The following is a 13,592-nucleotide window of genomic DNA, read 5'->3' as shown; positions in this document are numbered from 1 at the left end:
AAGGGGAACTAGCCTTCCCCTGACACATTTAAAAAACACGAACAAGTGCATACATGTTAAAACACTTGGAAAATGGTTTAATGATGTTTACAACAGAAATGAACTGTACAATTACAGTAAGTTTAATATATATAAAAAATTACAGCAGACAAATGCATCTACACAAAATCTACCTTTTCATTCTGATTTACTGTAATCTACACAATCTCTCAATGCCTACAGCTATCTGCAGGCAACCACTGGGAAAATAATAATAATAATAATAATAAAGGACATCTTTAAAGAGACAGCATTTCACCTTCCTCCTCACCCCTAGTGTGATCAGCAAGGTTTTGAAATGTGCGGGACTCTCACATTTCAGTCTCAAGAAAAGCTTGGGTTGCGTTTGGGGATGGGTGCTCCCACATGGCCCTCAATTTCAAGTGTTCTGCTGACCTGAAGGTACAAATGCAGTACATGAGGAAGGGCAAGAGGAAAAACTCCAAGCCAGAGTAAGCAGGCGGTTGCACAGAGTAGTTACACAAGACTGAAAATGTCTCAGTTCGAAAAAAAAAAGCAAAAAGGGACTGCCCAGACGCTACAGTCATTCTCAAATCGTCTCTGAAAACTACTGCCAGATTTAGAGGAGAGGGCTTGTTCTTCGACTCCCAATTCTTCATACAGAGGGTTAGCTTTCAAACTAACACATTAAGTATTTTTAAAAAAAACAAAATTTAAGCTACTTGCTCTTTGGCCCATCCCTTAAAAACACTGAAGAACCGTTGACTCTGAGAAAGAACCTCAGGTCCATGGGAAAATAATTAAAAGAATATGCTGTCTCTTTAAAAAGAAAGAAAGAATCCCAGTTGGGAGCAGCCATCAGTGAAAATGCAATCCGAATTGGCGGTCTGGTGGAAATTCTTCATGGAATATTATGTACAGTTTAAAAACCCTTAGTTTTTTCTTTTATTATTTATGAACACCTAGGCAGTGAAAACCGTTATGTTAATACATACATAGACACACCCAAAACATACAAAAATACTATTATTTCAAACTACTAAGAATAGGACAAGTTCAGTTATCTCCATGCTATGACTTTAAGAGCATTACACTGAAACAAACAAGAATTTAAACGACAATTTTTTAATATCCCAGAAATATACCAAAATATACATCTAAGCTTTGGAATTACTGAGGTTAGACTAATGCAAGTGCTGGGTAATCGTACTTAATACACAAGTCTAAGGTTCTGCAGGAAAGAAATTATCTTTGGTATCTGCATCAGGCTAATAATATTAACATTTGGATTTTGCTTTGGGATAGAGCTTGTATGACCCTAGAACCAAACACCCCCCAATCAACTGAGATTAAAAAGATCCATGTAAAAAGTTCCTCCATTTGCAACCCCCCCAAAAAAGTTAAAAAGTCACAGGCATCTACCTAGCATAAAAGGTTGAGAAATACAATGCATAGTTGCACAGTGGTGCTGCAAAAATAAAAGAAATCTAGAAAAAAGGAGCTAGAGGAGAAAACGAAAAGCTTCTTCTTCTTCTTTCAGGGATTTCTCACAACAGGACAGCCTCTTCCAAGCAGTGACGGGGGGAGGGGGGAAGCTCAGAAGTGCACCTCAGCGTGTATTAATCAACGTCACCCAGCCCCCAGAGGGTTAAAGCACCCAGCAGAGCAGCCAATCCTGCACCCAAGCCTTCAGCTCCTCAACCCACCTGCGAAGCCCCCTCCCAGCGAGGCCTCGGGAGGTGCCCCCCAGCGACCAGCCGGCCTCGCAGGTGGGCTTGGTGCTGAAGACGCCCTTTGTCTTTGGTTTGTTTGTTTGTTTTGAGTTTATACAATCATTAGGAAATCTTTGGTTTTGGCTGGAAATTTTAAAAGAACAAAACAAAACAAAGAAACCGCCCCCTCCCGACTTATAGCAGCCACCGTGACCTGACAAAGCTTCTCTCTCCCAGGGGGCAGGGGAACTACATTCAAATAAAGATGGAACGGGTTCAGGAGGCAGCTTCTGGCCAGGCTGGGCAGCGGGGAAGGGATACAGGATTGTCAAATAATAAAGAAGAAAATTAAATATTTGGAGATTTTTCTTGGGTTCGGGGTTTTTTTTGGTCGTGTCGGAAAGTGAGTAGCGTGTCTGCAGCGGGGGGCTAGGAGGCCGCCTGCGGGCTGGGGAAGGGCAGCGCAGCCCTTTCCCGCGGGCTGGGGAGGGGGGCGGATATTCACAGACTGATCAAGAGGACCCCTTGTAACCAAAGGAAATAAGATACGATTGCAATTTGCCCTCACTTTGCAGTAGCTTTTAAGCAGCGACATTCAGAGGCATAAGGGGGTCGCTCCCCGGGCTGCAGGTCACGGGGTGCTATAGGCCAGAGTTCAGTGTTCGTCAGAGGAGGGAGGGCAGACTTGGCAACTCTGTAGGGTTTGGAGAAAGTTAAAGCAAGTTACTCGGTTACGAGTTAGAAATGAGGTATACGACAGCTCCTGTACCTGTGGCGGATAAACACCCCACACCTACTCACACCTAGCCTTAGACACTACCACAGAGGAAGGAAATGGAACAACGGCGCTGGCGGGGACGAAGAAGCTACCGCGTGGGTGCTCCCCACGGCCGCTGGCACACAAGGCAGGGGCCAGAGTGGCCCCAGCCCCCTTCAAAGCCCCCGTGGGCAGCTCTGCAGCCATCCCTTCCTACCCTTCCCTGTTTCGAAGGAAGGGCTGGTCCAGCACCCTGTGAATTCACAGGGAGCGGAGCCCAACGCCGCCTCTTCCTTGCGGCGTCGCTCCCTCGGACTTGCTCGGTGCAGGCAGCACCAGGATCACTGAGGCTGACACGTGGAGAGTGGATGGGGGAAGAACTCAAGGTTTTGTCTCAACTGCCTTGTTCTCAGGACACTGTCATTGGTGCTCTCATCCTTGATTATTTCTCAAGGGGGCTGTGGGATCGCCACTGCTTGCCCCTTGGCACACAGTTTCCAATGTCTTAGGATTCCTACTGCTCGATAATTTTAGATTTCTATAGCACCACAACATGCCAGCTTCATCCGCACTCAACATTATCACATTCAGAGAATAGGGCTTAAGTAGCTGCTGCTACAAAATTCAGCAAAGGCAATATGAATCCTGAAGTGGGGCCTACTATAGATGAGAGAATTTTGGGAGGAAAGGGGAAGCTACCTTGATAAATCAAGTATTTCATGATTTTATGTAAAGGTCTGCAGGAAGATACCCACCAGCAGACTGGAACAGTTTTAAGACAGATCAGCATGTTTTGGTCTGAGCTACTTGACAATGTCCTGTTTGGTAGAGAGATAAGATAAGGCAGAGGGGGGATGTTCCAGTTCTGGGGCTGAGCCCTCAGAACGCCAAAGGGTCTCATCTTCCCTCGCCTCCCACAAGCTGTTTCATTTCCTTCCTCAGATTTGTTTTCCATAAAGCACACCTTGTTTTCCACTTCTTTTGTTCCAAGTGCTCTTTTCTTTGAGAAGTCATTTCTTCAATATCCCTATTACCTACCTATAAATCTAACTAGCTCTTTGAAAAGTCACACAATATTAATACCACTTTTACATAATGTCAGAACAACAATTCTATTAGTAAAGCTTTCAGTGAAGTTCTGCAACCCGATTGGTGTCCGGAGGAAGAGTAGCTGGACAATCCACCTCTCCCCCTTCCTCCCTCCCTTTCTTCACAACAGCTCACCAAGTTCACTGATAAAACAACTCAGCCCAATAGCACAATACATGAACATGTACAAGGCTACTTTGGGGAGCAAAGAAAGGAGTCTTCGAGGCCCTCCCTGTTAAGGGGAGAACCCTTTGCAAAAGCTGTTGAACAGACTCTGACCTCGGACTACACTGCTTCCACACACGAAGGAAAGAAACAGTTTTCCCTGACTGTATCCCAACATCAGCCTAAGACCTGCAGCACTGGGCAAGCCCCACACGCAGTTTGTCTTCACAGAGCCAAAGCAACTCTATGCAGAAAAGGTGGGAGTACCCACAAGAGATGAGGTCCTTACAGAAAGGGACACTGACCCAAAGCTCAAAAAAACGAAACAAAACAAAACAAAACAACAAACCACCCAGCTTTTCCTCTTACCCGCTCTGAAAACAGCAGAGCTGACGTTATCAGTGCCTTTGGTTCCCTACGAGGCCACTGGGAATTCTCCCACCCCAGCGGAGTCAAGATCCTCTCTACATCGCCACACAGGGGCACGCACACTGGCACACACACGCACTTGCATGCACACACACACACACACAGACACACACCCCCCTCTCCCCTGTGCCATAAGCCTTGAAGGGAAATGAGAAGGGAGCCCTGGGGTCTGGACGGCAGGGCCACAAAGCCCTGCCGAGGCAGCAGCACTCGCTCTTCCGCTGCTCCCACTACAACGCCAAGACACGCCGGGAGAACGACCCACTCCCTCTCCAAACAACCCTCAGAGCTCCTCTCCTAGGACAGTCTCACAGTATTTCAACCCGTTCAGGCACACCAGCCAGGTGTCAGGAGTAGGTTAGCTTTCACTTCTCAGTTTGGTTTTTCTTTCATAGTTTTTGGTCTAGACAGGATTAGCATTGCTATTAGAAAAGGAAGTGTTTAAAAACTTTTCCACCTATTCTCAAGCACTACAAGCCCTACATTCAGTAACAAGACACAGGGGATAAAAAGGAACCTGTTTCACTTTTGCTCTCCCAGATAGATTAAGATGCGACAACCATTCTTCGCCCTCCCAGGAGTTAAACACAATGGACCCAATTCAGCTCTGGTGCAACTCAACTAACTGAAACGGATTTACACCTGGGTCGGGTCTAACCCAGTATAGCCATCTTCTTTCCCCCGAGGCTCCCAAACACACATTGCCTAAGCTTTAGATCCAAGCGAAGGGTGAGGGAAGGCCAAGAGGGAGGGAAGTGTGCGCACACTCGAAAGGACCCTGAACAGCAACCCAACCAGTAACCTGCATGCCACCACGTGCCGTGCTGCAGATTAGACCACAGATAAACCAACCAAACAACAATCCCAAACCCAGGAGCAACAAAATGTTTCCTTTGGCAAGACAGATACAAGGAAAAGAATTCATGAGCAAACATTTTCCTTCTAACACAGTCAACCCCCCGCTCTGCCCCGACATCCACCCGCACCCACCCGACCCTATAAAGTTGTAACCTATAAACAGGATCTCAAATACATACAGCATAATCATGTTTATCAATCATAATAAACATCAGTTCAACTAAACTCTACAGCTAAAATTATCTCCACTATTTATAAAGTTTGCTTTTCTCTTCTGATTTTTCAGTTTAAAACCAGTTCTGCGACAATGCTAAGCTATGCTGAGGTATTTTATGAAGGTGCCAGAAGCCAGCTGCTACCCACGCGTATTGTTCTCAGAGCTGTATGGTGCTACCTTCCATAGAGGGCAGACAGGGGAGGAACGAGGAGGGAAGGGGGGGATGGGAAGGGGCCCAGATTTTTCCAATGCAGGATGGTTCTTAGCAGCGCAGACCGAACAGAAAGCAGCCCCAGAGGTTGCTCCGTTAATGGGAATTTGGTCAGAAAAAAGTACCTGATACATCCTGACCGTATCTGTCTACTCCACTAAAAGGTGTCTCTTCTCTTCTCCTACGGTAAAACTATTTGTAAGTCCAGTGCAATCTTCCTAACACCCTGCTAACAGCATCCCAGGGAGTAACAGCTGTGAGCAGATACCTGCTCAGAGCCTACTAGGAGAAGCGGGAGAGCAAAGGTTGGATGAAGATACGTATGCTGAAAGAAGACCAAGCACTGTCTCATGTGTTGGTTTGTCTGCAAAGATATGTAAGTACAGGAATCTCCTCTTTTCGTCATTCCAAATGCACTGGAAGGACTTTTGCTGGTATGCAGGGAGCCCCGTACTGCTTGGAGCATGTAGCGTAAGATATGAGCATTTTAAGAAACTGCAAGCCACGAGTCTACTACCAGCTCTGTGTTGCTTTACAGAGCATATGATTCTGCAGCCCTGTGACATCTCTCTACATAAGCTCCACTCTCATTAAAAGCAAAACCCAAAGGCATGGGCTGCAGCACCCTTTATGACAAAGTCTGTCAAAAATCTGTTCTAGTGGATTCCATGCTGGATAAAGAGAGAGGTTCACAAGCAGCAACAGGAGTTGGATTGAATGACTGAAAAGAGCAGAACCTCTGCAACTATCTATCTTGAATCCTGTATTGCTATAGTATTTTGGAAAGGGAGGGAGAAGTAAGAAGAGGTATTGTTACAAAAATACAAATATTCTGAGTTGGCTATGTGAGGATTGGCAACCAGAAGTCCAGTGGGGAGCAGCAGGTCAGCTTGCTCCTTTGGTAACATTCCACCCTCACCAATATTCAGATGTGAATCCAACAGGTGTACCCATGCCCTGTGGACAAACATCATGTAACTGTTTCAGGCAGAATAAGAATAGTGACCTTTAATACAGTTAACCTGGCAATACATTGACCTACGTTTTCAACTCCTGGTTTAAAACCAAGTATCGTTGAACGTTTGGGCCAGACAGGCCATTTTGTCTGGCCCAAGACAACCTAATGGCCACAAGAAGCTACTCGTCTCTCTAAGAATCATAAAGTTAAATTTTATCTAAGGTATCAATTGGTATTTAAGGTAAATCGGATGCTTTGGTTGAGTATCTATGGTAAGGTTGCAGCTGTAACAGATACTGTGCTCCTTTTACACTAAAGAAAGGGGGAACTTCTGCTTAAAGAAAGCTGCTCCATAGGAATCTGTACAGAGTTAAGGAATTAACACTGCTGTCTCCTTCAGTAACAGCTGGAGAAATCAGTGATGAGCCAAAGCAAACTGCAAGGCTTACACAGGAGACATTAGAACAAACTAAAACATCAGGATGTAGTTGCAAGAGAAGTTAAAAAAGCATAAAAACTTTAAAAGAAATCGTTGCAATGGATGCACATGGAGAATTTTCTCCAATGCGTTTCAGTAACAGCCATTTTCTTACTGTCCCCTGAGCATAAGTGTTTATTTTTTTGCTTTTTGGTTTTTGTTTGTTTTTAAAGGAATTGATTTTCCTAGAAGATTTTTAGAAGATCAGATGTATTCATTTTTTGTCTACATCTACTGCTCACTATGGAAGTAAAATTAAATTAAATTAAGAAAAGGAGTAAAATAGAGGCAAGGGATTGCTCTCAACCAAATGAAAAGCTATCGTACTATGCAAGAACATATGCTGTTGCGTGTTAAGACCAGCAGATAGCTACTTTGCTCAGCGTTGGCATCCTCCTTATTAACCCTAAAAGGTGCAACAAATCACAACCTGTAAGTACTTCGGGATCTACACTGTTTTTGCTGCAAATCCTTGTCAACCTGTTCATTTCAAGATAAAATGCAAACTTGAAGCTGCTGATGTTCTAAAAGGTCCATAATTCAAGCCATCAGAAAGAATGTCTTCCTCCTAATGTTCTGGCATTTTAGTTTTCCCTTGCAAGGCAAACCTCAGTAGCACTCAGACAACCGCTGAGCGATAGCAGCAGCACACTCCTACATGGAGATCCAACTAACTTTCAAGTATGTTCTCCTTGAAGGTTCATCAGAGCACAGATTTCTCATTCTTGGCAAAATTACTTTTTCAATCCAATTTAACTTGTATTTTTGACAACTATTTACTGAAGCAGAGGATCTGAAGAAGTTGTGCTGCAATGATGAGTCATCACAAGTTACTCAAAGAAAAACTAAACAGTGAGTTGAAGTGACACGAGCCAATTGACTGGACAAAATAAAAATCCCTTAAAAACCAGGTGCTTCTGCATGTAACAAGCATGCTATCATCCCAGCAATTTTTCTGAGTGCATGCACATACACACCACTTCAAAGCTACATGGTAAAATTAAAATCTACTCAGACAAATACATATTAATAGCTCAGAAACAAAAGAAATCCTCTTAAGGAGATTTAGACAGATATGACTCTTGTAAGCAGCAGTATATCTGTGTACTTTTAACGATCTGTTCACCAGTCATTCTACAGTAACTACAGAGGGCAGCTTCTGAGGAGTTCAACTGTGCTGAAGACAAACTGGAATAAATTTTCCTAACAGAAAAAAATTTGATCACCAGCCTACAACACCTCACCGTGAAGCCGTTGCCTGTTTTTTTCTTCCAGACCTCCAGGGTATCTGTGGCTATGTAAATCTCTCGCTTTTTGAGCTAACGGTCCTTGGCTATAAACGAGAGAGTTTTTCACCCTCCCTTTTCCTGCATGTATCCTTTGGCATTGCAAATATGAAAAATAACCCTCACACCTGTAAACACGGACGCATGGAGCTCAGAAAGAGAGATGCTATAATCCTTTTCTAACACTCTGAAATTTCTTGTGATCCTGGCTGACAAGTCAATACAGGACCAAAGGTACCAGCATGCAGCTAAAAAACTTCCCTAGAAACTAACATTCTCAAAGAAAATCTTCCCCTAACAGAGGTAAGAATTTAAGACTGTGACCACGTAATAGAAAATCACTTCTGTTCACCATATGAACCCACTGATACTGGAATCAGAGACATTACTTTGCCTCACTGGAGCAAAAAAACAATTCCATTTGCAAAATGTATGCCCTGTGACTGTCAGCCAGTTTGCAACAATACAAGTCCTGGACTCATTCCTGAACTGTCTACTGGGACAATAATTCTCCATTTTAAACACTGGTAAACTCAGACAAAGATCCTATTTACTAGGTCTGTACACAATTGTCACAATCTCTTTTCAGATTCATCAATTTCTGCTGTTAGCATGATTACGATTTTAAAAAGAAGCTTTAATTCTAGTACTTGATCTCATTCACATTCCTTTCATGCTCTGAAGCTGCGTATGCGTCCTGTCCTAACCAGACAGAGACGTACACCTGATTTCTGTCTTTCACCCAAAGACTGGAGGTTGCCAGCACCCATGAGACAAAACGCTGCTAGGGAAGAGAAGCAGGCTCCAGGATCAAAAGTCAGTCACTGGGATGTTTTAGGAAAATGAACCAGAGCGCACTGGGGTTTAACCAAAGCATGCTGGTGACTGAAGCCAGGGGATATGTGCTATCTGGGTATTATGTCAGGTTCCACAAGCAAAATGAAGCCCTTTCTGGATATGTGGCTATTCTGAGTTTCCAGTTTCTCTCAGAAAAAGACTTGCTAAGAAATTCCCTGGAATCTGGGCCCCAGAGAGGGTGATGGGGTAGAGAGGAGGAGGGCAAGGGGGTATATTAAGGTGCTCACACCAAAGCCATGTGACCAATGCAAAGGTAGTCAGGAAAAAAAAGCAGATTTTTATAATAAATAATCCATCCAAGCTGCATTAGTGTTCCAGATATGTACTCAACAAGACCCTCTCCCAACCACAAACCAGCAAGAATGGGACATGAAAACTCATTCAGACAGCTAATGGCACAGTCTCTCTGAACTGTGGAGAGAGGATTTCATGCTGATTAAGGCCCACCCTTCTTTGAGTTTCCTAGATATATGCAAGGGCCATGCCCCCACCCTGCCACAAAATCACTAGGGAATAGAAGATACATCGGAGAAAAGACCGACAGTATCTCTCTTTAACAAAAAAAAAAGCTTCCTGATAAATCCTATTTTTGCACAGGTGTGAAAGTAAGTGGGAACTTTCAGACTCAGGAATGAACGTCTATAGCTGCAGTCTTCCCCATCCTCTTACTTCACTGAACTCAAGCCCCATGGGGCTTGCATTCCTTTGGTAGAAACTAGCCCACGCTATGGCCTCCAGACCAATATAGTGGGTACCAGCATCTCCTCTTCCACTTCTTCCCTACCTCCCTGAAGCTCACCCAGCTTACCTTTTTCTGCTCTGAAGCTGTTACTGTGGGAAATTTACATTTATGCAGTATTATTCATAGCCCTAAAAGTCTTCTGTGCAGCCTGAAGTCATAAAGACATCAGACACATCAAAAATGTTTAGATTTATCCATACTGGTGGGATGAGGGTGGGACCTGTTGGATTAACAAACCCCTGACATTGCCATTCTATTTACACGTCAAACAAACAAACAAAAAAAAAAAAAACAAATTAAAATCAAGTTAAGAGTCTGCCCCAAGGATAATACAAATTACCAACCAAAAAAAAAAAAAAGATTAAAAACAAGCAGCAACTTTTATATAAAATTAATAAAAACAAAAGACAAATGAAAAAGAAATTGTCAGTAGCATCTATCGCCTCTCTGCATCTGAACTGCACTTATACAAACTAGTCCATTAGTACAGCAGCTTGCTAGAAATTGACTTTGGTTCAAGCTTAGTTTTAAAAAAATAAAACATAAAAAAATCAAAAACACATTAGAAACGGTGGACGGACATTTGTTAGTTTCCCTGCTTGCAGTTCACTAGTTCTGAAGTTTTTTGGGATAATTGTTTTAAATATTCAGTAAAACAGGAAGGTGGAGATTTAGAGATGAACAGCAAAACCATGGCGGTGGGGGGAGAGATAAGGGATTCTGCCACTTGAGTGCAAACACAAATCCCACAATGCTCAGGTCGCAAACCAAAGCATATGTAGAGTTTAAAGTTGCTGCCTTCTGGATCTTGGATGAGAAACTCCAGGATCCCCCTGAATCATCAACAAAACAAACATAGCTGCATTAGCTCATTATTTTTGAACACTCTGGTGACAACAGAAAAGCAGGTGGGAGGAAGGGACTCTTCTAATAACCTTGCTAACTAAAAGAAATTTAGTTTTATACACATGGCAGAAACCTTTAAATCCATCAGGAATGGAAAGTTCAAAGTGAACTGCATTGCAGTGATCCAGTCTTCTCTTTTAAAATTATTCTTTTTTTTGGTTAAGATACTAGATTGTATATTTAAGAATATACAGATCTAACTTCTGTACAGTTTGTTATTCTTCCTCATCCACGTAGATATTCTTTGCTACATGGAGCAGAATCAACCTCGAAAAGATGGTTATGGTGGCAGGTAAGTCCTGACACTCTGGTCAGAGATGCTTATTGTGGTGTTTATGTAGCTCGCAGCATCACAGCTCAGAGACCCCATGAGATCACCAAGGTATGTGCAAAGCCCCAGAGTCAACTCTACTGTGTTGGCATCAAAGATGGCAGCTTCTGTTCCCATGGTTTCTGCTGCCGTCTTTTGCAGGCAGAAGCACTTTTTACTAGAAATTTCTCCTAAATGCAACGTTGGAAACATTAGAAGTAAATGGAGAGGAATACTGCTATTTTTAGTGAGAGTCTGACATTTAGACATCCTGCACCAATTCATCTGTCAGAAATCTAGGACTGTAAATGCTGCTCTATGTACTGACAATTAGCTTGAGCAACTCAACCTTTTTAAATATTTGTGTGTGTTCTTAACAGCAAAATCAATTCAACAGAACAAAAGAGCCATCAGTATGCCACACAATCTAGACTCAGGAGGTCAAATCCCACTCTCCTAAGGAAAGAGGAAACATGCACATGAAGCTAAGAGCAAAATTTGGCCATTTCGCCTAGGTAATCGAGGGAAGAAGAACTGCAGTTCAGAACTAATTCCTACCTCTGCTAAAAAGCATAGACCAGCCTGGAAGTTTGCACACCATGATCTCTATGGCTACACTTAGCTTCCTGCACAGGTGATGGAAATTAACTCTTCTGACCCCTTTAAGTAGCCATTAGACAAATTCAAGGATGAGGAAACCGTTCAGAACATTCCCAGAAGATTAGGACAAAGTCTATTTGTGCTCCATTCTTCCTCTCCACCCTCCCGCCCTCCCCCCCAGTGTGGGAGCTCGCTGAAAATAATCCAGGAGCAGAAGACAAACGCGTCCAAACTATATATATAAAAATAATAATAATAATAATAATCATAATAATAATAGAGATACACCAGTAATACAGGCCTGCCTAAATTGTACCAGTTAAGAAAGGAACCCCCAACACGATTGATACGATTATAAACACCTTGTATGACATAATGGCCTGTACAACAGACCAATAAAATGATAATTAAAAAAGAAAGATATTTAGACCAAAAAGAAACAAGAAATCCCCTTCCTATGTTTGAATTGATAACCCACCTTAACTTGTCATTGTGACTGCTGGAAATGATAAGTAGTCCTTTCACTTTTTTTGTGTTTTTTTTTTTCATTTTTTTGTGTTTTTTTGTTTTTTGTTTTTTTTACATTTTTGGTTAGAAAGTTCTCCGATCCATGAAGCGATCCTGAAAAGACAGTGTTTATTATAAAATTAGGCAAATGTCTGTCCCAGCTTTAAATCCTTCCTGTTTTGCTTTTGTTTTTATCTTTTTCCTTCTCTCCCTTGTCCCCAGCAACACGGCGAGAGGATGCCCATCACATTTTTCAGTTTATAAACCCCGCTGGCAGCCAATCCCACCGCACAGTGAAGCAGGCTGCTGGCAGCACAGCTCAGCCTGGCTCACTGTGCCTTGGAGGCAGTAGTGGTGGTGGACGTGGCCCCACTCGCAGAGGCCACCGTGAGGAGAGAGTTCTGGATGGACTCGGCTGAGGTGGAGGTGGCGTGAAGGCTGGCGACTGGTCCAGAGGCCCCTGCGGAGGCTGCAGCTGCAGAGACCAAGCTAACCGGGTTGCTGGTGAGCAGAGAAAGGTTCTGAGGGTTCAGGAACAGGGGGGCAGTTACGATGTTAGGAGTACCTCCAGCATTGGCAAACACCAAGTTTCCAGTTGCATCCAGTGATGTTATTGGAAGAGAGCCACCAGATGCAAGAGCTAAAAAAGGAGAACATTAAGCAGGAAGGAGATAACATTAGTAGTAAGCAATAATGCAAAACCTGACTAAAAGCAACAGGTCTCTGCATTTGCTTTCTCTAGTGGGAGTGCTCTCTACCACTAAGGACAGTCATCACAGGTACCTGATTTATTTTTATTTTTTTTGAAACAACAACTTTTTATGAAGAGCAGATGAGACCTTGCAGATACTAAGATGCTTCTGTCATCTGCTCTTAATTCCATCACGTTTTTCTTCAGTTCTGTAAGCAGAACACTGGTCTATGTTTTCTGCCAAAGAAAAACTGTACGCTCAGGTAACCTGTATTGGAAAGGGTTGAGATGTGTGTTCACATAAAATGACAGGTATCAAAAGATGAACGCAAGGTCATGTAACCTTGAGTGTAACTTTTAAAATGCTGACATATAACCATGGTTACAACTCACTCTCACAAGGCTACAGGGTTCACTGCCTTACATTATGGTCTAGATTTAAGTGTGACACTTTATGAAATCTTTTTTTTTCTTGTACACTGCAAATAAGATTTGTTAAGCTAGTTTAGAAAATATATGAATACACAAGGTTAGCTAGCTGCTTAGGCACTTGCACCATCTAGTTTTTACAGATGGCAACTTATGAACTGAAAACAACTCTTGTTAAAGTCAGTGGAAACTTTAGGCTGCATGGCACTTCCAAAACAAATCTTTATTCTTCTGAATATGCATTTATGGATTTAAAGTTCCTCCGTAAGGACTTTAGGGAGGTAGGATCTTCTTTCCTCATTTGTTTGTTTAAAAGACATATGGGACTTGAATTTAGGATCAAGTCTTGCTCAGAACTGCCCCCTTACAGACCTCAAAACAGCGTGATT

General features: G+C 42.9%; 1 protein-coding gene across 10 annotated transcripts in view; it reads right to left on the bottom strand.

The window, feature by feature from the left end:
- Nucleotides 1–50: 50 nt before the first annotated feature.
- The window catches only part of POU2F1 (POU class 2 homeobox 1), a 117,316-nt gene continuing 103,774 nt past the window's right edge, over nucleotides 51–13,592 (bottom strand). For all 10 annotated transcript variants that reach the window (XM_084510411.1, XM_084510413.1, XM_084510418.1 and 7 more), the window contains one exon: nucleotides 51–12,723. In XM_084510411.1, coding sequence (XP_084366537.1) covers nucleotides 12,413–12,723 — 311 coding nt within the window. In that variant the 3' untranslated portion in view covers nucleotides 51–12,412. The remainder of the gene's footprint in view (nucleotides 12,724–13,592) is intronic.

Source organism: Aythya ferina, assembly GCF_964211825.1.
Source record: "Aythya ferina genome assembly, chromosome: 1".
Taxonomy (NCBI): Eukaryota; Metazoa; Chordata; class Aves; order Anseriformes; family Anatidae; genus Aythya; species Aythya ferina.
This window is presented reverse-complemented; position numbering and strand designations above follow the sequence as displayed.